Source organism: Chrysemys picta, chromosome 3 (genome assembly GCF_011386835.1).
Source record: "Chrysemys picta bellii isolate R12L10 chromosome 3, ASM1138683v2, whole genome shotgun sequence".
NCBI classification, from domain to species: Eukaryota; Metazoa; Chordata; order Testudines; family Emydidae; genus Chrysemys; species Chrysemys picta.
This window is the reverse complement of record NC_088793.1, coordinates 132,624,542-132,651,608: the sequence shown is the minus strand read 5'-3', so window position 1 is coordinate 132,651,608 and position 27,067 is coordinate 132,624,542. Positions and strand designations below refer to the sequence as shown.

At 39.2% G+C, this 27,067-nt stretch overlaps 1 protein-coding gene across 1 annotated transcript in view; it reads right to left on the bottom strand.

Moving 5' to 3' along the window:
* Window positions 1-618: 618 nt before the first annotated feature.
* KCNK1 (potassium two pore domain channel subfamily K member 1) overlaps window positions 619-27,067 on the bottom strand; it is a 43,572-nt gene continuing 17,123 nt past the window's right edge. The window contains exons 2-3 of the mRNA XM_005291207.5: window positions 5,048-5,443; window positions 619-2,456 (exon numbers count right to left, since the gene is read on the bottom strand). Coding sequence (XP_005291264.2) covers window positions 2,197-2,456; window positions 5,048-5,443 — 656 coding nt within the window. The 3' untranslated portion in view covers window positions 619-2,196. The remainder of the gene's footprint in view (window positions 2,457-5,047; window positions 5,444-27,067) is intronic.

The following is a 27,067-nucleotide window of genomic DNA, read 5'->3' as shown; positions in this document are numbered from 1 at the left end:
TTCTTCTGACTGCTCTTCTTAGGACTTCTACACTCCTGACAGATCATTCATTTGTGTTTGCAGACTCTTGCTCTCTATTTCAATTTGTATCTGCCAGCCTGACTTCTGATTAGCTTCAGCAACACATTTCCAATTTATACAAGGTGCAAAGGAATCTTTCCTTTTTCTAATCCAGAGCCCAGCTTATCCACGTTAGCCTCATCCGTTAATTTACCTTTGGTTTCACATGACTACTTGACACTTGCAGGAACTAGAACATATTTCTATAGACACTAATAATAATTGGAAATGACCATTTTTGCATTAACCGTAATTAACAGATCAGTTATTTTGAGACACTAAAATAAATGTCATTACTGTGCTTTACTTGCTGTTATCATTCCAAAGTGTGTTTATTTTTGTTTCAAATACTAAACATTATTCTATAGGAATAATCAGTAGAGGACTAGATGGTACATTCATTATTCATGTTGGCAAGTATATTCAGAATGAATGGTCCCGTTAAAGTTGTTCACCAGGGTTAGGGTAGCACGCATTTTTTCTCATATGTCATCTATGTACAGTATATAAGTTCTTAAAGAAAACACGGAGCACAATTAAGGACAGGCACCCAGAAGCTACACACTTTTTTTTATTTACCCTTAAGTTTAAAATACAGTATTGTATATTCACAGACACCACAGTAGACTGTTCAGCTTGTTTCTTCTATTTTTAATTCTGTGCTTTAGTATCAAGTGTCTGTATTTTGCAATTTGTGCACACACTGAATATCACTTTGTTTCTATGCATGTCGTGTTCTTCAGAGTTTAGCAATACATTCAAATTGACAGAAATCGTGTGTTTTCAAGTACTGAAGACAATCAATCAACTTCAAAAACGTCACTGAAAAACAGTAGAAATGTTCCTTGTACACTACTCTTAAATCTTAAAGTCAACAGTTTTAGTGCTGCAATTTTGAGTTTTTCCTTTTATAAAGAGAAATCGGGGGGGGGGGAAATCTACCTAAAATATCATTCCTAAATCGGTTAAACTCTAGTGGGCTACAATATATGTACAGTATATAAATATATTTATTTATGTATATATGTACACATATACTAGTTAAACGTTCATTATAAATAGAGGTGTTTTAACTTCCGCTGTACAAAAATAGCCACTTTGTTGGGAACATGCAAACACAGTATGCTTCAACCTAACAAAAAAAATCTTTAGCTCATTTTTCTTAAATATAAGTTTTAGTCATATAGATTTAACAGATTTAACCATGAAGTAAAGTTTCCCCGAAAAGGTATAAAATCTGTTCAACACTAGCTATAACTAAACTCACATATGGTATCTTTTAGGTAATTAATTTCAAGTATTCTTCTCATGTCAGCTAAGTCTAGACACTTTCATTCTGCTGCTTTATTACAGTAAGATATTCATCTTTGAACACTAAAAGCCAAGTTATGGCCCATCTGGCATGCATGCACTGCAGGGGAGAGGGCTTTCCTTAGCACTGCTCTTACGTGGGAGGCAGTCTTAATATGGCGACTTATGCTACAGGATCCAGATCCTATGTCCATAGAAATCAGTTGTAAAACTCTCATGGCACAGATTTTAAGACCCGAAGAGACCACTATCATCATTTAGTCCGACTGCCAGCATAAAACAGGCTGTCAAATTTCACTCAATGCTTCCTGCATCTAACCCGGCAGCATATCTATCATTGCTGACTTTAATGGGGCAGGATCCCACTGCAGAAGCATGGTGGAGAGGCTGGCCACCTCTACTGTCAATGCACACTGCCCATAGGGCTGGTAACTGGACAGGGGTGTGCATAAAGCACTACTTCCCTGCACACCAGCCAGTAGCTATAAGGCTACACTGAAGGAGAGCAGATTACACCCATTCCAAGGGTGTTGCAGGGAGCTGCCAGTGGGGCATTATGCTTCCTCCTGGTCTCTTCAGGCATAATGCCTCCCAGGGATACCCCACCAGTTGCTACATATCCTCCCACTCTCCCAGTGTAGCTCCATTTTAGCAACATTGATTTGTGTCAGAAGTCTTTTCAACATCTGAAACGATGAATACTTATTAAAGCAGCACAGTCTCCTTTCTTTCATAAAAATTTTCCCCCACAAAAAATAAAGAGGCATTCTATTTCTTACGGTAATGATGTAAGTGCACTATAATATTGGTATGGATGCCCTTGTATTAATTGTTTATACAGCCATCATAGTAAGTTGCAGGTTGAACAGTCACAAAAGGCTCATTTGCTTTTTCATCCTCCTTCATGGAAGCCGCTTGGTCCGAAATCGAAGAGAAGGAAAGCTGGTCATGTTCCACTATATGCACTTGGTCCGCTTCCTTGTCCTTCTTCACATAAAACATTTTTCTAAACCTTTTGAGCTCACGAAGTTCACAGAAAGTTTCTAGAACCACCAACATTGCAATGAGGCCCAGCAACAGGTAACCTGCCCAAGAAACAAAAAGAGAGACAAGGTTTGTGAGGTAACGTCTTTTACTGAGCCAACTTCTGTTGATAAAAGAGACAAGCTTTTGAGCTTACTCAGAGAAAAACAACACAGTGCCCGAAGCATTATCAGGGAAAGCTGATGGGATAAAGCTCTAACTTGGAATTTTTCCCAAGTATGATCCCTGAATTATTATTTTTTTCTCTCCTTTCTGTCCTAGAATTTTTGGGGACAGAAGAAAAGTAATTTGCATGTAACCCTTTGTATTTTACTTTTTTTCGACAAGACCACTGAAAATGCTATAATATGTAATAATTTACTAATTATTTTAGTTCATTGTATTCCGTGGGGAAAGCAGGCAATGACATGCAATGCATAAGAATGTTATAACTTCAATAATCATGTACACTATATATAATTTCATGAATTGCGCATTCTTCAAAGTTTGTTTTCATTATTACTATTGCACATTGTTAATAGAAGTAGAAGTTTTATGAAGTTCAATACTACAGAACAGTTAAACAATATAACATGAAAGTATCTTTTCCTTATGTATACACTTATACTTTTAAAAAAAATGTATGAAGAAAACCTGTACCATAAAATAAGTGCAAAAGCCTAGAAATGTATGCAAAAAAAAAAATCAGTCTAAAATTTCACATAAACATTTACAATCGCTGCTGGCACTTTGAAAACAGACAAATGTTTCTATTCCCCCTCCCCCCCCCCCCCCACACACACAAGAATTACATAGTTGAATCATGAAGACTGTATCCATCTTACATACATTACACTAATTAGGCAAAATCCTGCTGGCGTTACTTACACAAACACTACCATTGACTTTTGTTGCATATTGTACACATTTGCGATTTTGTTTTTGTAAGGGAAAATCATCATGCTCTGAGGTTCTGTGGTGGACCAACTCCCATGGACTTGCATTGGAGCTCTTCCAAAAAATCAGGCCTCCAAAGACTAACTAACAATCCATCATGTTCTTTATTTTCCTCTCCAAACACAGATACACCCCATTTCCGGAACAGGACTCCACGGAAAGTAGTCCAACAAGGATTTCTTATTTTAAATACTGTAACTTGACTCCTGCCTCCAATCAGCCCATGGCAGCTCCATCGCCCACTTGTTAAGTTTTTAAACACACAGCTTCACATTTTCTCCGGTGCGAAGGCTTGGGAGGAGCTCCCCATAAATGTCTACAAAGCTACCTCATTATCCTCTGTTAAAACCTTCTTGAAAACTCCTTTTCCGTGATGCCCGCAAGCAGCTTAACAACAGTTAGGCTATGGCATAAGACAATTGCCTGTCATGCTACCCAATATTGTTTCAATGTTTCCTTATATTCCCTCATCTGTCTGTATTCATTTGTTGTCTCTTGTTTTATACTTAGATTGTAAGCTCTTTGGGGGTAAGCTCTTTGGGGCAGGCACTGTCTTTTTGTTCAATAGTTATATTACGCCTAACAGAATGGGATCCTGGTCCATAACTAGGCCTCCCAGGCACTAGAGTATTACAAATAATAAGACCAGCAGTTCAGAGTTGGACGCAGGATATTTGTTTTTGCCTCTTTTTTCTTAGCAAGCCACTTCCTAACTGATCTTAAAGCCTTTTTGCTTCCTTATTCCTTCAGCGCACAGGCTCCCTACTGGTATAGCTGTAATGTAAATTAACAAGCACTAAAAACAAATTCTAATCTTCAGCATCATATGCAATAGCCATGTGTTCACAAACATGCAGTGACATGCATTAAGACCCAAATATAAAAAGTCAAAATTTAAAAAAGTAGATAGTTATACTTTTGTATTTAGTGTATATTCTTATTTTTTATATAAAATACTAAAATAAAAATTATAAAATATAAAATTAAATGCCGATTTTTTTTCCAAAATGAAATTCCTTCAAAATCAACATGTTCCAATTTTGATGAATCAGCATTTTCCAGTTGGAGATTTTTTTGGCAAGGTGTAATGGGAGCTTTTGGGAGCTCTGCACAGCTTTTTAAAGGATGTTATAAATGGAGCTGTCGAAAAACTGGATGCAATTTTCTTGAACATTGTCCCTTTTTTGGCTTGCATTTGAAATTTCAAAGAACGTGTTTTGTTTGTTTTTTTAAATTGAAGTTTGGAAAATTTCAACCCGTTCTAGTTCTAACAAATTATCCTGCTCCTTATCACTTATTTGACTGCCACAGCATTAATGCCAATTTGCGCTTGGGGTTTTTGTAATGGGGATGCAGGTTGGTTTATTAATCACTGTCTAGCAAGACATTATTTCAGTTTATATTAAAACACACACAAAAATTAAAAAAAAAAAACCCACACAGAAGCGGAAAAAACAACCCTACAGCCCAGAGAGCTAAAAACTAATCCCCAGTACTAATCTTCATTTAACCAACTCCCTATTCAGATTAGTGCTTTTGAAGGGGGCTGGGAGAGTGAGGAAGAACCCATAAATCACTGTTACCAACTCAAAATGGGGCACAAGGCTTAGATGAACAGGTAAGTAACCAAAGAATATGGAGGGGGAGAAAGAGGCACCTAATATGTAGAAATCCCATTGGTTAGTTTGGTACTTACACGTAATTCCTATCTTATACAGCTCTCTGAATTTTTGATTGTAACCTTCTCCTGGAACATAGTCTCCAAGACCAATGGTGCTCAGGGAAATGAAACAAAAGTAAAAAGATTCCAAAAAGTTCCAGTCATCTTCCATAACAGAAAATACTGCTGCCGGGATAAAGAAAAAGCATGAGACGGTAACAAACCCAAGAATCACTGCGTGGATGATGGCAACAATCTGCTTGGAGAAGCCCCAGCGAATGTGGAAATACAATACAGGCCGTCTGGTGACATAGACTATGATACGCTGCACCACAGCAGTCAGGAAAAGCAGCGTAAAGGGGATTCCGATGACGGAGTATATAATACAGAAGGCCTTTCCTCCATCCGACAAAGGCACAGTGTGACCGTAACCTGGGGGAGGGAAAAACAAACAAACAGAGGAAGGGTGTATATGAAATGTGGAAAATAAATTGGAACAGGCACATACCACCAGTGGGGAACTCGTTTGCTGCATATGTGACTGTGTAGTATTATCTTACACAAAGAACCTTTCACAAAACTTTTAACTCTGCTACACTTTAAATGTACTACTATCAAGGATAATTTTAAACTATTGGTACAGCCAGACTATTGGGGGTTAACAGCTACATATACAGAACAAAGCATAAGGGAAAACATTTTTCAAAACTATGCATGTCATTTTAACAATGTATATTTTTGAGAAAGGGTGTGTTGTCTGGTATTCAGAGCATGAGACCAGAGATCAAGACATCTGGGTTCTATTTCTGGTTCTCCTACCAACTTATTGTTTGACCTTCAGCAAGTGACCTGGACACAGATCCTGAAAAGGTATTTAGGCACTTTGCCACTGATTTTAATGGAAGTGCCTAAATACCTTAGAGGATGCCTTAACCTTTCTTTGCTTCAATTTACTGACCTGTCAAAATGGGATAATACTTACCTCACAAGGGTGTTGTTAGGCTTAACTGATTGTAAAACACTTTTAGATCTTTAGAAGGAAGGTGTTAAAAAGTGCAAAGTATTATTGTAATTAGTACGCCACATTGCATTTTTTCCATAGGGTGTTTCAATAATAATCCCCTAACAATATTTAAAAAACAAAACAAACCTCCACAGAAAAAATAATAGCTTGAAGGCTGGACCTTCACCAGGTCACTGGTGCATTATAAGTGTCAACAGTAATCTGTCTAGTTTAGAATGTAGGAATTTATACAGTGCTGTGCAGGCTGCTGATGCCAATGTATGCAATTAAGCTAGTCCCAGGCTAGAAAGTGTACCAGGCCAGACTGTTTGGTTTTAAAAGTAAACCACAAGCACAATAAATCCACTGTGAACTGTAAATGTATTCTTCTATTTGTCAGCTGACACAATTAATATTTTACTGTTATTGTAGTGGGGTAGGGGAAGTCTCCTGCAATCTAGGGAGGTTAATCACACCAATAGAAAGACATGTAGTAATATAACTCCAAGCAAGTTGTAGCCAATTGGTTCATTTTATCATTCAGTTATTGTGTGATGTTATGATTAACTAACATGTCACATGGTATACAATCATTGTATGCTAAATAAATAGAGTTAAATTGTAGTATTGTAGAAGTATAAGATGAATCAGTATTTAGACGTGATAAGTACACGTTAGGTATCTAAGTGAGTAGGGCTGAAACGCCAGGCCTACAGGCTGAGGCCTGTATGAGGTCAGCTTAGCCAAACTAGGCTATAAGCTTAAGAAATGCTTGACATAAGTGAGTGACCAAAGAATGACCCTATGCCACAAAATTATGAGAAAAGATATACCAGTGGGTGGCATTGCAAAAAAATTAACTGTAAGATTAATTTTTGATGACAAGATACCTGGTAGTCACATTTTTTTAGCACGCGTCCTAATTGCAGGGTGCACTATGCGCATAAATGCTAATGAGAACAAAAGGATCTACAAACAACCTATGAAAAATGGGGTATCCCAATATTCTTGGGAGACACAATACAAATATGGGAAAAGAGGGTTGACACTTTCATGCACATGTGCAGGGTATAAGGTATAGTCAGAATCATATTATAGAAGAGGGGGCTCCCAGGTTGGGTAAAATGAGTTCCCTATGGGAAAACTCCAGCAGGAACCACCCCTCTACTGATGATCAATTGGCAAGGCATCCATCAGACCTCAAGGACTATCATTAAGGATGTGAGTATGATTATATTTCTAACTTGTGCATGGGTTTTTGTAGGATTTCTATATGCATGGGTAATCATAACCTTAATTGTAACATTAATAAAACTTGTAAAACAGACTAGACCTTGTACTTCTAACTGTATGTGTGGTCACTACTTTTGGTCTTTATGTTCCTAAATCCTCTAGGTAGCAGAGGTGACTTTCACTCTGTAGAGTTTGAAACTGTAGCTACCAGAGCCGAACCCAGGGTGGTGTAATACCACATTACAAAATTCACTTTAAATAAAATAAAAGGCTACAAAGTTCAGACAAGTCCTAGCCATTTACAGCTAAAAATCTGCTAGTTCATGAAGAGTCACTTGAATCCCATACTTCCAATCTTATCCACCTTACAAGTCAGACATAAAAAAGAAACCCTCTTGAAAGTTTACCGGTGGTCTAAAAATTGGTACTAAATGTCTTGGAGGAAGCAATATTTTTCTCCAAAATGCATAGAAACACTTTTAGGTAACGGATGACAAATTACAAAATTTGAATCTCCTCACCATTACAACATGCACAAAGAAACCCTATGCAGTGTAATTTCTCTGCATTATATAACTTAATGCACCAAATAGTCTTCAGTCCGACATGAATTTTAATGACTTGATGAATAATTGATCCAAGTTCAGTCACTTGAACTCCAGAAAAAAAAAAAGTCATGCTGCAGGGCACTTTTTTTGTTTATGTTTATAGTACTACTGAAATCCATTACAAGCCTCAAAGATTTTTAAACAAACTAAACTGTTAATTCCTCTAACTTGTACATGGAACTGTTCATATTTTATTGAGTTGGCCCTATAGAGTTTTCTGCCTAAATCTAACTTTATATTAAAAACAACTGGAAAATCACTCCTAACTACTTTGTATACACAGACCATCCAGTTAGTGGTTTCCAAAGTTTTTTTGCCTTTCACAAATGTTAGGGCCTGATCCAAAGATCATGAAGTCAGTGGATTAGTTAAACTGCATTTAACCCCTTTGTGAACACCCTTACACAGAATTCATTCACTTCCAAAGTGAGTTAAGATAAAGTGATTTAAGGCCACTTTAATACTGAATAACAGTTACAATACTTTTGTAATGCCTATAAATCTTGGTCCTTCATTGTAACAAATACTAACACAATAGAGGATAGCCTTACATTTCAGAGAAAATCAGGGAACTAAAAAGATAAGCTAAATGTTACTGTTCAGTCACTTGCTTTCTGTTGCATCTCATTCCCTTCCTTCATCTATGTGTTGCCTCTTCGCTCTGTAACCTCTTCAGGGCAAGGATTTTCTAAGATTGGTGCACACATCTGGCTCTATATAGCTATATAATCATATATTTCCATTTCCATTATTCAGCTGAAGCAAACATGTTTATGTTATCATAACAGTAGTCCTAAGACATACTTTTCCTTATGAGAGAAAAGGATTCAAATTAAGGGGAATCGTATCCCCATTATTAAAATTATGAAATTACTTTAATCAGTCTAGGAAGAGGACTGGGACCGACTTGATTTGGGGGACTAGAGTTAAAATGGTCCAAGTAACATATTTGGTAACTGAATTAGCAATTATAAAGATATGAAACAATGTAAATGTCACCCACTTCTGCAAGAAAAGTCACAGGGAGAAAAGAAATCACTGCAAAACACAGGGGGATTGCCAGACTGGATGAGACCAGTGGTCCATATAGCTCAGCATCCTGTCACGGACAGTGATCAATACCAGATGCTTCAGAGGAAGGGGCACCCCTCACATAATGGAAGTTATTCAACAGCCAGCCCATAGGGGATGTTTTTCCTAATAGTCATTTAATGGCTACTTTTATAACCTAAAAGGCATAATATACACTTATACATTTTTATCTTATAGGATGTAATTGTGCATATTCTCATTGTCCATAGAAACGGATATTATTTTTCTAATCCTTTTAAGCCCTTGACCTTTGATACCTTGTGGCAATTACACAGGTTAATTATGTGTTGGATAAAATATTTCCTTTTATTGGTTTACATTTGTTGCCGTTTAATTACATTAATTGTTCCCTTGTTCTTGTATCATACCAGTAAACAGGAGTTACTGATTCCACCTTCTCTGTACAACTCATTTTATATGCCTCTCATGTTCCCTATTATTGATCCCTTCTAGTTATTTTCCTCATCTGTCTCTGTACCTCTTCTATTTTCCTATATCCTAGCACTGAGCAGAGTATCTTCGGTGTGCCACTGGTTTATAAAATAGCATTAGAATATTTTCATTATTTTCTATCCCATTCTTTCTATGGCCAGACATTTTGTTTGCTTTTCGGATTTCCATTAAGCAGATGTTTTCACTGAGCTGCCCAGTTCCTTTTCCCAAATGGCTAGTGTCAGTCTAGAACCCAGCAACATGTATGAGAGGTTCACATTATTTCTTCCAAATTGCATTACCTTGTCAACACTGAGTTATCTGTTATCGTGCTTCCCAATTGCTAGTCTGGACTAAATAGTTTTGTGTATCTGTAGCTTTTGCTACCTCATTGTTCAGTCCCTCCTTCAATTCATTTAGAAATATTTTAAATGCTGTCCTAGCACAGATCTTTGAGGAAACCATGAAGTTGACCAATTAATCCTGGTTTTCAATCCCTTAGACTGCTTCTAATCCAGAACAGTAGTGTACTGTTTCCTTTATGGCCTCCCGGAGGGACTTTGACAAAGGCTTACTGAAAGTCCAAATAAATTATAACTGCTGGTTCTCCTTTGTCTATTTGGTTGACGTGATCAAAGAATTCCAGTACATCAGACCAGAACCATATTCCTGGTATGTTCTTCCAGCAACAGAGGCAGAGGTCTCCCAGAAGGAAGAGGTGATACAGCTCTGAGCTGGATTACCTCCAGCCTGAATTTCCAGGCAGAAATCCCCACATGATGCTGTGGAAAGTGCTACTTTTCCTGATCCATCCTTTTCTGGCCCAAGCTCAAGAGCTTGCGTCCATGGATCGATGTGAAGAACGAGGAAGAACGGTGAAGGGTGACATCCACTTTCTTCATGGACACCCACCTTCCATGCATGAATCACTGAGGGGTGATGTAGGCCAATTACATGTTCTAAGTCTCTTTCTACAATGTTTTTGTGTAAGCCTTTGTCGTGCTCTGGAACCTATGCTAATAGTGCAACAAACTGATTATTTATGGCTGGACTATTTCCTTTATACGAGTTGCTGATATGCTCATGGGCTATATAAATCCTAGATACAATGCTTCAGCACTTTGTTTTGGTAGGAGGTACACAGCAGTAACTCAAGTGATCAGAACCCTGCCTTCAGGATTTCAAACCCATAGCAACGTTAGGATTAAAAAAACTGATTAGTGAGTTTATGTAAAATACAGAAGCTCGCTGGGGCATAAATTATGAGGCAAGGGTCACATTATGCGGCATGAATAAAATGAAATTCAAAGGTCACTTTGTGCAGCACAGCCATGTTATGTCAACATGCCATAATGTCAGATCTAATTTAAAATGCATTTTAAGAAGAATTTCTTGCCTCCTGTGTTTCTGTGAGAAAAAAAAATCAGACAATGTTAGGATTGGAAAGGAACCAGTTACAAGCTTTAAAAATAAAATAATGATTCTAGGTAGCTAGTTTATTAGCTTCTCAGCTCACACCTGACATGTGAGCACTTTTCCCCCTCATTAAAGATGGGAAAGGGAATAATGACTGAAGAAGAAGGTATGGGATGCACAACTCAATTAGAAAAGGCAGCCTGAAAAGATTTCTCCGGGGAGAAAGACATGAAAGCAGAATTGTACATTACTAAAGCAATAGTAAAAATTAAGATTATTTTAAGAGGTGCACAATACTTAGATAGGTAAATTTGATCATATTTTCTAAGCAGGCTGATAGAATCCATCATGGAAGGCAGAAGGGAGAAAGATCCCAATATCAGAAGCATAGGAAAGGAGACCATCGTTGGGAAAAGGAGACTTTTTTCATTTTACAAAAAGGCACGCACTAAAAAGGAAATGTCTGGTAGTAAACGAAGGAGAAAAATCAAAGAGGGGAAGGAGATGTCCACACTTGTGAATTGTGAATCACGTGAGAGGCACATAGACTGATATGTTTGGTTCCGGGTGAAATGGTAGCTATGAGCATGTTGTTGCAATACTATGTATGAAGGTATAGGAGATGAGATATTCTCTACAGACAATGGACTGATGAAGTAGATGAGGTTTTGTGTTCAGGTCAAGTGTGGTGGGATGCAGAGGACAGCAGGCGAGGTTTTAGATATGTATGTAATAGCTGAACCACATGCCAAAAATAGCAGGAACCACAGCCAAAAATTGTGAAATTCCCATAAACAATCCTGGTTTTAATATATTATATTTACAGTGTGGCATGGTTTGTGCTTCTTAATGTAAATGTAGATGAGACAAGTTGGTTGGCTGTTACGATACTGGTATAGATTTGAGGATCAGAGTTAAGTTGGTCTGTGGAAACTTGAAAATTTCATGACTTTCAAACTTTCTAATAATGCTCTCTTAAAACACAGTTTTCCTCTGAAAATTGACTAAAAATGGCAGCGTGTGTTCCAGATTTATTGTATCTTAGTGACTCCAGACCAACTGTGTACACTTTTTAAATAAACAGCTGTTTTCGTAACCTGCAAACTCAACCGGGAATCTGAAAGCTGGATTCCTTCTAACTCTCACATCACCAACAATAAAGATTTAATCAAAGCTTAACTAAAAAAAAATCTGTTGATAATTCATGAACCTGAACAGAACCCAGCTCCTCTTCCTATAGTAATATAGTTTCTGAAACTGACATGAATAAAAAGTGATAAAAAGTAATGTTAACCAATAAAATAAAGCACTTATGACTGAGTATACAAAGGGATTAACAGGTCTATTGAGTAGTGAGTTCTAATATAATCATTTTTTGGAGTAAAACCACACTTTAATTTTACTAATCTCTAGTTATAATTCCAATTGTATCCTGAAGTTTGTCAGGGAATTCACTGATTTTCTAAGCAAGCATTCCAATGCACTGACATGTGAAGATCTGCTATATTGTATAATGTTTCATTCCCTTCTGACAGACTCTATTTTGCTATCATTATCCAATGAAACCAAAAAATTAAATACTTAAAACAAATATTCTGCGATCAAAGTTTGTAGCCTCCTTGAAAAAGAGTGGTTCAACTAATATGTTTAGAAATGCCACTGGCTGAATCACTACAGGCTGTAGCTTCTTTGAACCCAAGCAGTTTGGTGCATGAGAATTTATTATTTCTGCTGGCTGTCAGCTAAGTCAGAAATCCTAAACGTCCAGTCCATGGAGTTCACAGACTAGTTTGCAGCCCCTGAACCCAAGAAGTTTGCATGAGAGAGGTTTTGTACTTTACCACCACTGCCATACGGCACTCCTTTCACACAGTTTGCTAGATATCTGATGGCCCTTTTCAAATTTTACGAAGTCTGCCAGACCTGCTGAGAGGTAGCGGCTGCTAGGCAGAAGAGAAGATCGTTGCTATGAACCAATACATACATACTTCTTTGACCACTCTTGTAGAATTTTGAGGGTAAAGAGATTTCTGAGGAATTTAAAAGGGAGAACAGAACTAAGCATAGAACAGGAATCTAGTTACAGTCTTAACAGTCAAGACACTGTAGTACTCTCTCCATAATAAAGGACTCTCTTGTCTCTGCTGACTATTTTAAAGTACATTTTTAAGTTGCTAGGGCACTACCTAGTACCACAAACTGCAGTTTAACAGTTCCTGGAACTCTTCAAACAGTAAAGGACAGCACCTCATTTTGGAATTATGAAACCAGTAGGGTAGCCTTTATAAAGCACCATATGATTTGCAAAGGATACAACTATATTACAAAGCATCAGCAAGTTTACAAAGTCTATCTCCAATTGGAGAGCATGGGTAAGGTGATTGTGCTCCCCTTCCCTCCATCCTTGTGGCTAGTACTGGAGAGGTCTCTGTAGATGGGTGAATTTTACCTTACTACATATTGCAGAAGTGTCTCTCTCCACTTTGTTTTTCCTGTCCTATTTCCATAGAGGGGAACAGCTCTCATTTTAAATATACAGGACAATGCGTAATAAGTACAACTCTTATTTATTTCCCCCTCCCCCACTTAAAAATTCTGACAGACATCCATAATGAATTACAGGGGTAATTAAAAATTGGACTAAACTAGATGAAGCTAAATTTAGATATGACAAAGCGATATGGTTTACTACATTGCAGAAGCATACAGGGCAGATTGTCTCTATATTCATAGGCATAAGAATACTGCTGAATATATTCTTGTGTCATACTTGAGCAGATTAATGTTTGGCTCAATAATGTCACTTCTCAGCATAAGCATCAGAGAGAAATGTAGATTCTCTTTTTTATTACACTGTAGAAATGACTTGAAGTGGAAAATGATAGCATTCTCCCATGACCTGCTAATCCCACTCAGTTTGCATTATATATGAGCTAAGCATATAGTATCAACTCAAGGTGAACCATTACACTACTCTAGTGCAGGTCTCTAATTAGCAAGTCTGCACGAAAGCATGTCACTAAAAAGGAATCCACAGGAGAAAAGAAAGATACAGAACTGCTGTGATTGTAGTCATACTATTTCCAGGACCAATAAACATGCCTTTAAAAAGACCTAACATTTCTGTAGGAAGTGAAAGCCTGGATGTTTCAGAAACTGATGGCACTTATCTTACAATCACACCCCCTCTAGAAGTGGACATCTGGATTTTTCAAGCCCCAATACAGTACTGGCATGTTACTCAGTTTATACAGAATTATCTAGAGTGAAATTCCTCTTACTAGGATACATTTAAACCTTGATCCTGACATGAGCTCCGTGTGGGTAGGATCTGGGGGGCACAAAGAGCCCCAATTATTTTGATTACATTGAGCCAACGTATCATTAAAGACTTCCAGGTGTGCCACGTAGGTGCAAGGTTCCCCACAGTGCTCATTGCAGGACTAAGGACTAAATTTACAAGCTTATTTAGCAGATATGGATCTACTATACCTTAGCAGAAAAATTCCGACTTCAATTTGATGATAGTCAAAAAGATTTGTGTAAGTATTTTCCGCCATTACTATTAGGGTTTTGTTTTGTTTGTTTTTATAGCTGAAGCCCTTGTGTAAGAATTGGACCTAAGATCACAAGGGTTTATGGTGATCAAAACAGGAATAATTTGGAGTCCCCCCCCCAGAATGATAAATAAAAATATATATTTAGAAATAAAGACAACTAATACAAAATAAATCCACCAGATCTTTATTATCTCCAGCAGAATCTCACATAAAAGCTATAGCTATTTTTTCCTCCAACCTCAGATTAATCTTTTAATAAAATAAAAATAAGGGCAAGTACTGAGAGGCTGCGGAATACCAGCCAACCAACAGGTCAAAGACAAGGTTAGACTTCCTGAGAGTTGCTTTGAGGATTCAGTAATGATAACTCCAGTTATTCTTTTTTTTAATTGGTTTACATGCCTGCCAGGCAACAGATGGTCAAATTTGTACCAGAGTCAGGCTCCCACCAATAAGCTATTTCATGATGGCTGTTGCCTGGTAAAACTCACTCAAGAATCTCAGTAACTCAGAGAAGTACAAATGGCTGCTAAAAGGGGGAGCATTATTTCTATCCGACTGAAATGTTACAAAATGGACAGTTTTTTGAGTTGATGTTTTTGCGTATGCTGTTTGTGCCTTTACATATAGTAGCATATGTCTTTGTGCTCTCCTACCATAGCACCTTCTTAACCATTACTTACCAAGGGCAAAATTCACCCAAGGAAGAGGGCCCACACAGGGCTGGGACTGCTTCAGACTATGTATTTGTACAGTGCCTAGCACAAAGGGGCCCTGACCTTGGTCGGGCCATCTAGGTGCTCCTGTACCACAAATACTACTACCCTGGATTTGTTCAATATTACAGTCCACTACAGCAGTGTCAGTTATGGCAACAGCAGCTGAGCAGTGAAAGCCCATTTACCATAGCTAGCATTGAGCCTCAGAGGATACACACGGTCTTGAGGGTTAGGGTAGGAGGATGACGTTTTTTATCTCCAGAAAGGCTTGGAGCTATGCTTTTAATCTCCTGTAGTAACACTCTGTGCTACATCCATTTTTAAAGTTCATCCCAATTACTTGAGCCTTCTGCCACTTGAAAGACTTAGTTTATGCACAGCGCACTGTAGGGATGTACCAGCTGCCACTGCTGAGCCCAGCACCTGTGCAGTATGGTTACTCAGCTTGACAGGAACAAAAGTCAGATGCATTTAATCAAGAACAGGCTTCTAAAAACTGATATTGGGCAGCTGTTCCCTTCCCAAATGCATCTTAGATGCGTCAACAGCTCTGAAGGTGTCACAGAGCCATTTACTGCAGTACTTTAATCAAGTATCTAATTAGTGGAAAATAGATATGTAATTTTGCAAGGTTATCATTTCTTGCATTGAAATGAGCTGCCATTGTAGTTCTTAGACCATCTGGGAATAGAGAAACAAACCAGCTGCAGAGTATACTGCTTTCCACCTCCCTCTCCCAAACAGAGATACTATTTACTGCACCTTCAGGAGGAACGGAGAGTGAGATCAGTGAATGAGACCAGTTGTTCAGTGGGCAGAACCAAAGAGTTCTATAATGTAGATAGTTTCTTTAAATAAAAATGCAACTTTCCATCTACTGAGGAATTTCTATTCATAAAGCTGATTTGTTATGTGGACCTTGGACAAGTCATAATAGCATCAGTTCCCTCATTGGCAATATGAGGATGATAATCCCTACCCATGTTTGTAGGACGTTTTGACATTCAAAGCATATGCATTAATATGTCATTTCCAATCATTTTACATTTTAATATGTTTTCATATATAAAGAGAGTCTAATTCTGGTTGATTTGATAATGTAGCAATTTCTGGAAATATTAAGGTTTTAACAGCATATAAAACTGCCACATATAATCATTGGCTTATCCTTCCTCCTTCCCAAACGTGTTCACAGCCCATTAATCTCTAAAAATCAGTCAAAAGAAACAAACTATTACAAACCAGACAAAAATACACAATTCTCTATTTCTATGGAACATGTTTTCAAACTGGAAAATCCATTTTGTAACTAGAAATATAAGACTCTTCTTTCTGAAGCTCACACAATGTTTCTCTTAGGGTCAAAGCAAAATAAGTGTGGTCATTTCAGACCTGAGTAATCCACAAACACGATCCCATCATATTTTGTAAAACCTATCATAATCTGCCCAAATAAATATAAAAACATTCACATGTTCAAACTTCTGTATTAATTCTGAGAGGACCAGCAGGCAGATATTTTTACTGCTCTGAGAACTAATCTGTTGACCCATGTTCAAATTTTGAGACTATATCAGCCCTACCCACCATATACATAGAGATATTGTTTTGTCACTTTTGATGTTAGGATAGTGCAGGTAACAGAAGCTGTGAACACGGCATCTTGCACTAGAGCACTATTTCTGGATACATTGATCAAAGGATAGATCAAGCTCAGTTAGGTCCTCCCACGTACAAAAGTCCTTAATACATAAGCGTGACACTGCGTCAAAAGGGGTTAAGCAACCACCAGGCTAAAGTGACCCAGATCAACCTTTAATACATAGGGAAGTATTGAAATGGTGAACAGTGCCATTTCTTGTAAACAGCTAACAAAGCCATGATAGATAGACCAGAGTGTTTGAAATGTAAGTCTGTATGATCAGAGAATTAGAAGTAAATACTAATTGTATTTGTCTGAGTTTAAATATATCTGTTAGATGCTTCTCAATGGTGATCTCATTAGCTGGTAGACTATACACTTTTTTCCCTGTCTATTACTATGTTCTATTGATTTAGAGATCAAAATGGAATATTAGCAACTAAATAAAATATGTGGTGTAATAATATCATTGTCTTTATTTCTCTTTGAAATTTGTAGTAAACTATCTGGGAACTTTTGAACGGTTAATAGCCTTATGCTAATCAATGTAACTAATTACTTGTGTGGACATAGGAAATATGAATGGACTTCAAAGCAACAATCTATATTACCTATTCTTCACCCAAGGAATGCCCGCTGTGTTATCTGCTATCAAGAGGCTGTCCTAGCCTGCCGGAGATCTATAAAAACTCTAGAGCCTGATCCTGTCATCTGAAGTCTGCTTGAACCTGGTCAGGGGAGGTTTGAGTCGCAAGACTGAGGCCTCCAGCTCCAGTCTGGATTAACCTGCTATTTTTCAATGGAAGAATTTAAACAGACTCTGCACATGGACTGCCTATTTGGACTGTAATCTAATGAACTGATTCTGGAAACATTTTTATACAACTCAGCAGCCCACCATCTCTACTATGAAACGGACGCAAGTACTTAAAAGATTATACGTATAGATATGAATTAACCATAATCACTCTTTTCTTTTTAATAAATCTTAGATTAGTTAAGAAGGATTGGCTGTAAGCATGCATTTGGGTAAAGGCTGAAATATTCATTGACCTGGTGGGCAATGTGTCTGATCTCTTGGGATTGGCAGAACTTTATATATGGTGAATAAGATTTTAAATAATCCTCACCATATTTGATGTGGCTGTCTGGGTGGCGGTCTAAATCTGGATTGCTGTGGGGGAGCTGTATTTTTGGCTTCTGAGTAACCAGTAAGGCATTGTAGAAGCGGTTTTGTTGCTGGCTTTTGTTGCTAATTATTAAAATAAACCACTAGTTTTGGGGATTGTCTGCCCCATTCTTTGCAGTTCACCCTGATTGAGCAATCTCAGAGAGGCCCCTCTAGCAACCCTGGTCACAGTAAGATAGTGCTAAGTAAAGGTGGTGTTTTCAGGTTGGCTTTCTGGATATAATGCAGAAAAAGACAAACATAAAAATCTCATGTCTCTTATAGGGACTGATCCTCTGAACTGCTGACAGCCCTCAGCTCCCATTCCCTTTGGGACGATGGGAAAGAAATTTCTGGTTGAAGATGGGGAAATACCAGAAACGTGGCAGAATATGCTGCTGCACATTGGGATAGTGCAGATATGTAGCATCCAAAAGAAAGATATACAAAGGAAGATACTTAAAAGGAATATATTTCCACAAGGGAAGTACAAAATGGCACAGCAACTGCAAATAGTAGAATTGTTATTAACATGTTTATATTAGAGAGGATGAGCATGTATTACTTAGAAATGAACTGTGACCTAATATTTCAGAAGATAGAAACTCCAGTGAGATGCAAGAAAATACAAAGTAGGCTGACAATATCCAGATAAAGCGAGAACAAGTTTTTTGCTTCATGGTTTTCAGTTGTTATACTGTATGCACCGATTAAAGATTATTTACCACACACAAGTGATCAAACATTTCCTCAAATGGTTTATTACAAATTAAAAATAAAAATAAATAAATCCTTTTACAAATCCTCTTAAATCCCTAACTTCCTGTAGTAGGATTTTCCCACTGGCAGTGCTTCACTGCACTCTCAAAGAGCCAGTATCTGATACTATTCAATGTTTGTAAGCGTAACTTGAAATCAGTGGGGCTACTACTTGTGGAGGAAGTTACGGCTCAATGCGCAGAAGGGTGTCAGAATCTGGACCTGAGAATTCTGGCCAAGATTCTCAGTGATTAGTGGGTTTTGGTGCCCAACTTGTGACATCCTAAAGCAGCCTGATTTTCAGAATGGCCTTAGCAACCAGCCTCTGAAAATGTGGTCCTTTAAGTTATCTCAAGTTGGATGCCACAAATCACTAATCGCTTTTTAAAATCTTGGCCACAACAAAGGAGTCGAGACTAGTGTGATCTGCCATTTTTCTTGACCACAGTATAACCCTGCAATGACTATCTGCACCTACAATTCCACACTGTAGACTTAGTACAGTAGTGAGCAGTCTGGGTGAGCATTATGTAAGTAAGCTTCTTGTACATCTATTCCACAGGAGATATTTCTTTCCGGAAGTCTGCCCCCACTGGGATATCCACTTTCTTACAACATTTGGTCACGGACCATTAGCAAGGGTGAGTCACACAGTACTAATGCATTATTATAACTTTTTTTTTAAATTGGTCTCAAAGGCATTGCAGTTCATGCATAGCTAGCCGTTTTTTTTTTTTTAAGTTATCAAATAAAAAAATTGAGGTTTCCCAACCATAAATTCAGCTGAAGGTCTTTGTAGCATGATTGTATTTGTAGGCATATTGGATGTGAGGCTGGCACACTAACATGATAGAAATACTCAGTGGCCATGATAGCTATAATAATTTTTTTAAGAAGTGGTTCTCCTTAAGTGGTTTCAGTTTTGCTAGCTGTCATTTTACTCTTGCTTGCAACAGCATTCCTTCAAAAGGGGCATTCAGTAAGCAGTTATCAGATACGTTACCACTACAGGAAGCAAAACACCCCTCATTTTGGCCAGGTCTACACTACAAACTTCTATCGGTATAACTACGTCGCTCAGGGGTGTGGAAAATCTACACTCCTGAGGTCGGTATAACTGTGTTGCTAACCCCAGTGTCAACAGCTCTATGTCAACAGGAGAGCTTCTCCTGTGGACACAGCCTGTCCCTCTCGGGCAGGTGGAGTAACTATGCCAACAGGAGAACTATGCCAACCCTAAAGAGCTACAGCTTTTTAAGTGTAGGCTTGCCCTTTATTGTATTGCTAAATCCTCTCCAACATCTGCTATTCATTTGGTTTCCATATTTTTGACTCTCTAAGCGCTTTCATAGAGCAAATGCTGTGCCATGTAGAAGGAAATGCAACCAGCATGATATAACTTGGCACCTACACTGGCTGCTTTATTAGAGGTCATTCATGCATTCGATGGGCTGTGGTGACTCAGCCTCTTTTCTGCACAGAGTGGGCAATGGAGGGATCATGGGAATGGCAGTATCTCTGCAAGAGGTTAGCCATTTCTTCCACTGACAAAAAAGCTGTAGAACATGGATCATGTTTTAAGGCTTTGTTCACTGGGGCATTTTCGACCATTGTTGAGTGGTGAAATTTTTACTTATTTTGTATAAAGAAAAAAAAAAGAGCATGTTAAAGTTAAATGCAACAACATCAAGTCACATTGAAGCAGATCTTAAAGATGGAAAAACTTAGGCTAGGAGGGAGTGATGCCTAACAGAGCAGGGAACTAAGTCAGGATTCATGGGTTTGTATTCCTAATGGTGGCAATCATTCACCGGTGGAGCTTTCACGAATTATTTAACCTCTGACTTAGTAGTATTTTTATATGCATGGGTGAACTATCTTACCTCACAAGCTACAGGCTATAATAGTACTACTTTACCTTACACTAGTGCATATGCTTTCAGAGCCAACGATGAAAGGTGCTACAGAAACGTAAAGCACTATTCCCAGCTCCCACATTAGAGATGTGCCCAGATACAAAGTTCAGATCTCTGTTGCAAATTACCAAAAAGTTAAAGAGTGGTCAGAGTCTTTGGTTTGGGCTCATCTCTAAAGGTACTTGCCAATGAAGACAGTGCTTTGATAAAAGTATATGAAATTCAGTAAGATGGAAATTATTTTCAGACTTTACTGTTTTAGGCCCTGATCCTGCAATTGGATTAGATAGGCTGGACTCCTGCATCCATATGGCTCTGTCTGCAGGGTCAGAGTCTTACTTTTTAATTGTAGATGGATAGGAGGAAAATGCAAAAAGAACAATAATGGAAGAGTCAGCAAACACTTCCTCTACCCCTACAGGATTTGTTCTTTTCTTACCAGTATGTAAACTGTTGTGCACATTCTTCAGCATCCTGTGGTGTTAACAGGTTTATTGCTCACTTACCTGGAACTGCACTTATTATGTATGAGCACAGCACTGAGCTCTTTATGTCTAAATGAACGTGCAAACACAGCTAAGTCAATTAAAATAAATTCTCTTATGGCTCCCTCAACAGCAGGTAGGAATGGTTTAATTATTCTGGTTGGGTTACATCATTTAGCTCCTTCTCACTGCATCAACTCTTAGGATTTACAACAGTTTAGTCATATTAAGTCGTCAAATGTTTACAAGCCTTTGAGTCTTGCAGTGATTATTTTGCATTACTGGTTGAGTCAACATTCTGATTTTAAGTTATTTCCAGGAAGTAGTAAGTAAAACTTCATAGCTACAAGTGTGCTGTTCCAGCATGAAAAGTATGTGAGGCTGTTTTAAACTTAAATTTAATTGGGCATTAGTTGATAATGCATCTAAATGCTTCGGAACAGAGTGAAAGTATTTCTATGGTGCGTTAGGGTCTCTCTCACTTTAGGCTGTAAGCTCCTAGGGGCAGGGACCATATCTTTCTCTGTATGGCATGAAACACACACTCCCACATGCATATTTTAAAATTTGTTTAGAAAAGTGATGACTTTTCCAACTTTAAAAATATTTTGAAATATATTTTTAGCTTAAGCACTTTGATTCTGACCCAAAGTCCAATGAAATCATTGGAAAAACTCCCACTGACTTCAATGGTCTTTTTAGCAGGCCCTACTACAGCCAGATATATATAACTAGGTATAATACATACATACATACATACATAAATACAGCAAACAATTCACAGCAGGGTGAGCTCACTCTCCAACCTCCCCTGCCCCCACCAGGGCCTCGTTTCTATGGAAAAATTTTTGGAAGGGTGGGCTCCTTAGTTTCAGATTTTGCCCAAAACCACTGTGGAGCCTGGCTATCACTTTGAAACTGAATTCATAAGTTGCATAGACAGATTTCCAAATGGTCACACTTTGCCAGGGACATGACCAGGACGTGGGTAGTCATGCCTAATAGTTGGAGACGGGATGGCAAGGCCTGGAAATTAGAGCAGAGCAGATCTGGAGTCAAGAATCAGGACCACAGGACACCTAGGGGTTGTAGTCAACGTCAGAGCTGACGGCCAGAGCCAGGGATTAGAAGCCAAAATGTCGGAGCCAATGGGTGAGCCGGAGATGTGGTTAGGAAGTGGAATCAAGGATGGAGAAGGGCAGGGGCTGAAGCAGGCACAACAGCAAGCTGGGCAGAAGCAGGTGAGCAGCCAGTGAGCTCTGGGCTGCTGATGGGTCAAGTAGCAGCTAGCGCCATCCTTCCACCACGCAGGAAGTGCAGTGAGGCAGCCTCTGCCACGATCAGCTGTGCCCTGCTGCAGCTGGCTCCCTGATGCCCCATTGCACTTAGGCAAATAATTGTTTCTTTAATATACAGTATAGAGGTTTGACAGCTCTGTCATACGCTTAAAGGTGAAATGCAGATATTTTGGTTTGCAAAATAAGCTAGATGTAGGTTTCTGCACTGAATGTCCCAAATAGCTAAACACTAAGCTAAACACCAAGGCTATCTATTGTTTCTTCCCAGTCCCTGAAAACATTTCTAATTTGTTCCCACTGATGTGAATCCCAACATGCACCATTCTTTGACATTACAGCTGTCTCTCTGTAGCATGAAGCCAGTTATTGTAGAAGGAAGGGAAGTCATTTAAGTGGCCCATTTGCTTTGGTACTGGTAAGTTCAGAAGTAACAAATAGGTTTACAAAAGTGTATCATAAAATAAGACGCAAGACTCACCCAATACTAGGTTGGCTCCAGCAGCTGTTTTCACAGCATAGTGCATGCTGGGTTGCCACAGAGAAGTACAGGTTAGTCAGTCACCACTTAGAGGATCAATCAGTATACATGTATATAATGTATAAATGTGCTCTCTGCGTACAAAAATTAAGATGTCCCAGCATCATTCTGGTCAGTACCTAAGCATGTGCTTAACTTCAGGCATAGCTCCTGTGGTTCTCTGAACTGAGGTCTCAGGTAAGACCATCTTCTCTGCTCCTCCTTAATGAAATTATTACACGGGTCTTCCTGAGATGGAGGAAAACTGTGAAACAAAAATTATAATCACAGTTGTTCCTCTGCTCCTTGCTGGGCGAGTTCTGTGCTGCAGAACTCTACAGTTGGCTCAACTCCGAAATATTTGGAGGTCACCTTTATGTACATTAAAGCAGAAGAGGCAAAAACAGCCATGCACTGTGATTGAATTCCCAGAAGGCTAAGTGGTCCCAATTTTCTAAAGGTTAAAAAATAAATAAATAAATCACATTTTTAAACAGTGTAAAAAAATTCCCGAAAAATCTTTGCACTCATTTCATAAGTTTCATTGCATATTTGTATATCAAAGCCTGAACTTTAAGCCTGAACTGATGTTGGTACAAATAGAGTAATTTAGCTTAATTGCATTTATAATTTGTTGTCATCTTAATGGCTTACAGACATATCAATTATAATTACAAGCATTCATTTGACACCCACCACTATGGCATGTGAGCACATTAAAAGGCTTGAGTCATTTAAGATTTTAGTAAGGGAGATCAGACACCATACACCCACCTCCCCTCCCTTGCCTGCAGCTTATTAAGAAAACCAGGTTTTCATCAGTCTGGAAAGCCTAGCCAAAGAGATGCATCTTACAGCTCTTTCTAGAAGTGATCAAGTTATTGCTTAACTGTATTTTTGCATGGAGTGAAGTGCAGAGACAGGATGCCATTAATGAGAAAGCTCATCCAACAGTACCCACAATAGTTACTCTTGGGACATACATTTCTAGCACTTTTCAACGTTGATCATATGCAGGTTGGAGATAGTGAGACAGTCCTTGAGAGCCTGAGCTAGACCATTCACGGTGGATATATCAACCAGCACGTTGAACTTCATCTGGTGGTCAACTGGTAACCAGTGAGGTGAACAGAGCATTACTTTGCCCATTCCACTCAACACAAGCAGCATTTTTTTTTTTAATTTGAATCCCATACTTCAGCTTGGGTGAAATTCTGTGCTGCACAGGACCCGGCTTCCTCCAGACCCTGGGGGCTCTCAACCCCCCAGCTCTGCCCCAGGCCCCGCCCCCACTCAACCTCTTCCCCCAAGACACCACCTCCGCCCCGCCTCTTCCCACCCCCTTCCACTCTCTCCCCTGAGCGCCCCATTCCCACTCCTCCCCCTTCCCCCCGTGCCTCCTGCATGCCACAGAACAGCTGCTTGCAGCAGGTGGGAAGGGGAGGAGTTGATCAGCGGGGCCGCCAGCAGAGAAGGAGGCACTGGGGGTGAGGGGAAAGCTGGCTGCCAGTGGGTGCTAAGCACCCACTATTTTTTTTCTGTGGGGGCTACAGCCCATACTGTGGTGCAGCACAGATTTTGTAGCTCAGGGGCTGTGGGGCTAAGGTTTATTAATCTCCATACCCTCCAGATTCTGGGTTGCTTTGTAGCCCTGATATAAGAGAGGGTAAATGGGACGACCTGGGTAATTACAGGCCTTTCAGTCTGACATCAGTCCCAGACAAGGTAATGGAGCAGCTGATTTGGGACTCCAAGAATTAAAGGAGGGTAATATAATTAGACTCATAGACTTTAAGGTCAGAAGGGACCATTATGATCATCTAGTCTGACCTCCTGCACAACACAGGCCACAGAATCTCACCCACCCATTCCTGTAACAAACCCCTGATCTATGTTTGAGCTACCAAAGTCCTCAAATCGTGGTTTAAAGTCCTCAAGGTGCAGAGAATCCTCCAGCAAGTGACCAGTGCCCCACACTGTAGAGGAAGGCAAAAAACCTCCAGGGCCTCTGCCAATCTGCCCTGGAGGAAAATTCCTTCCTGACCCCAAATATGGTGATCAGTTAAACCCTGAGCATGTGGGCAAGACTCACCAGTTAGCACCCAGGAAAGAATTCTCTGTAGTAACTCAGATCCCATCCCATCACAGACCATTGGGCATATTTACCTGCTAATAATCAAAGATCAATTAATTTCCAAAATTAGGCTATCCCATCATACCATCCCCTCCATAAACTTATCAAGCTTAGTCTTGAAGCCAGATATGTCTTTTGCCCCCACTACTCCCCTTGGAAGGCTGTTCCAGAACTTCACTCCTCTGATGATTAGAAACCTTCGTCTAATTTCAAGTCTAAACTTCCTAATGTCCAGTTTATTGCCAGTCATCATGAGTTTATGGAAAATAGCTTGTCAAAACTAACTTGATATCCTTTTCTGATGAGATTACAAGTTTGGTTGGTAAAGGTAATAGCATTGACATAATATACTTAGACTTCTGTAGGGCATTTGACTTGGTACTGCATGGTAATTTTGATTAAAAACTCAGAAGTTAATAAATTAACATGGCACACATGATTAAAAGCTGGCTAACTACTATGTCTCAAAATATAATTGTAAACTGTGAATCCTCATTTAGGAACAAAAAAAATGTAGGCCATAGTTTGCCCATCCTGAAAGTATCATGGGATGCTAGGACTCTGATAAAAGATTTGGAGGTTGTGGTGGATACTCAGCTGAACGTGAGTTCCCAGTGTGATGCTGTGGCCAAACAGGTGAATGCAATTCTTTACTTCCATTTGATATTCTTGTTCATGCATCGAGAGGTTATTTTACCTCTGTATTTGGCACTTGTGCAACCACTGCTGGAATCCTGTGTCCACAATTCAAGAAGGATGTTGATAAATGATAAGGTTCAGAGAAGAGCCATGAGAATAGTTACGGGATTAGAAAACATGCCTGATAGTGGTACGCTAAATAGATGGAGCTCCTTGAATCTAACAAACAGAAGGTTAAGGGGTGATTTGACCACAACCTACATGAAGAACACATATTTAATAATGGGCTCTTCAATCTAGCAGAAAAAGATTAACACAATCCAAGGGCTGGAAATTGAAGTTAGACAAATTCAGACTGGAATTAAGGCATGAATTTTTACCAGTGAGGGTAACTAACCATTGACCAGGAGTTGTGATAGATTCTCCATCACTGACCATTTTAAAAATCAAGATGGGATATTTTTCTAAAAGCTCTGCTCTAGGAATGATTGTGGGGAAGTTCTATGGCCTGTGCTACACAGGAGGTCAGACTAGATGATCACAGAATATCAGGGTTGGAAGGGACCTCAGGAGGTCATCTAGTCCAACCCCCTGCTCAAAGCAGGACCAGTCCCCATTCTGGTCCCTTCTGGCCTTGGAATCTATGTAGTTCAGACAATCCTGGGGCTCTGTGTAAGTTACAGTAGCATCCCTGTTGCTCAGGAGCTGTAGTGCTTCCTGAAGTCTCCAGAGTGTCACATGCTGTAGCCTGGCCCTAGACACACCCCTAGGCCTGCCCACACCATGCCTATGCCAGAGCTTGCAAGGGGCTCCTCAGAAGGCAATCTTATGGCTGTCTTCCTCAGTTACTGTGCAGTAGAATCTTCCCCCTGCCAGAATCTGGCCTTTTAGGGACTCTTTACACCACTCCAGCCCTTTCACCAAGTGTACAGGGACCAGGATCATATCACCCCTTATATTTTCAATGATTTACTTTGTGTCAGGAGGAAAAACAGGAAGACCTGACTAGTCAACTGGGCCCAAGACAAAACGCCTGGGAGGTTTTCACAGATAGCCAAAGCAAAGTCCGATACAGTAGCCAAGCTCAGATGTTACAAAAATGGGTGAGATTGAGACTTAAGCCCAGATTCAAAAGGTGCGTAAGCATGTGCTTAACTAAGTACGAGCAGTCTCATTCAGTAAAAGGCAGAAACAAAATAATCAGTTCACCTCGGATATGCAGGAAATAATCACTGCTGTACACAGTCTTCAAATACACAGAGCATAACGTCCAGAGGAATTTATATCACAATATTTCACCCCGTGGATAGTTAGGAGGGAAAATACTTCCTGTAGAAAAAAATCCCAAGGTATTTAAAATATTTTACCTTACTAGCTTGTATACACACATGGTGTACAAGCTGAATTTGAAAACACACAATCCAAAATAAAAAGC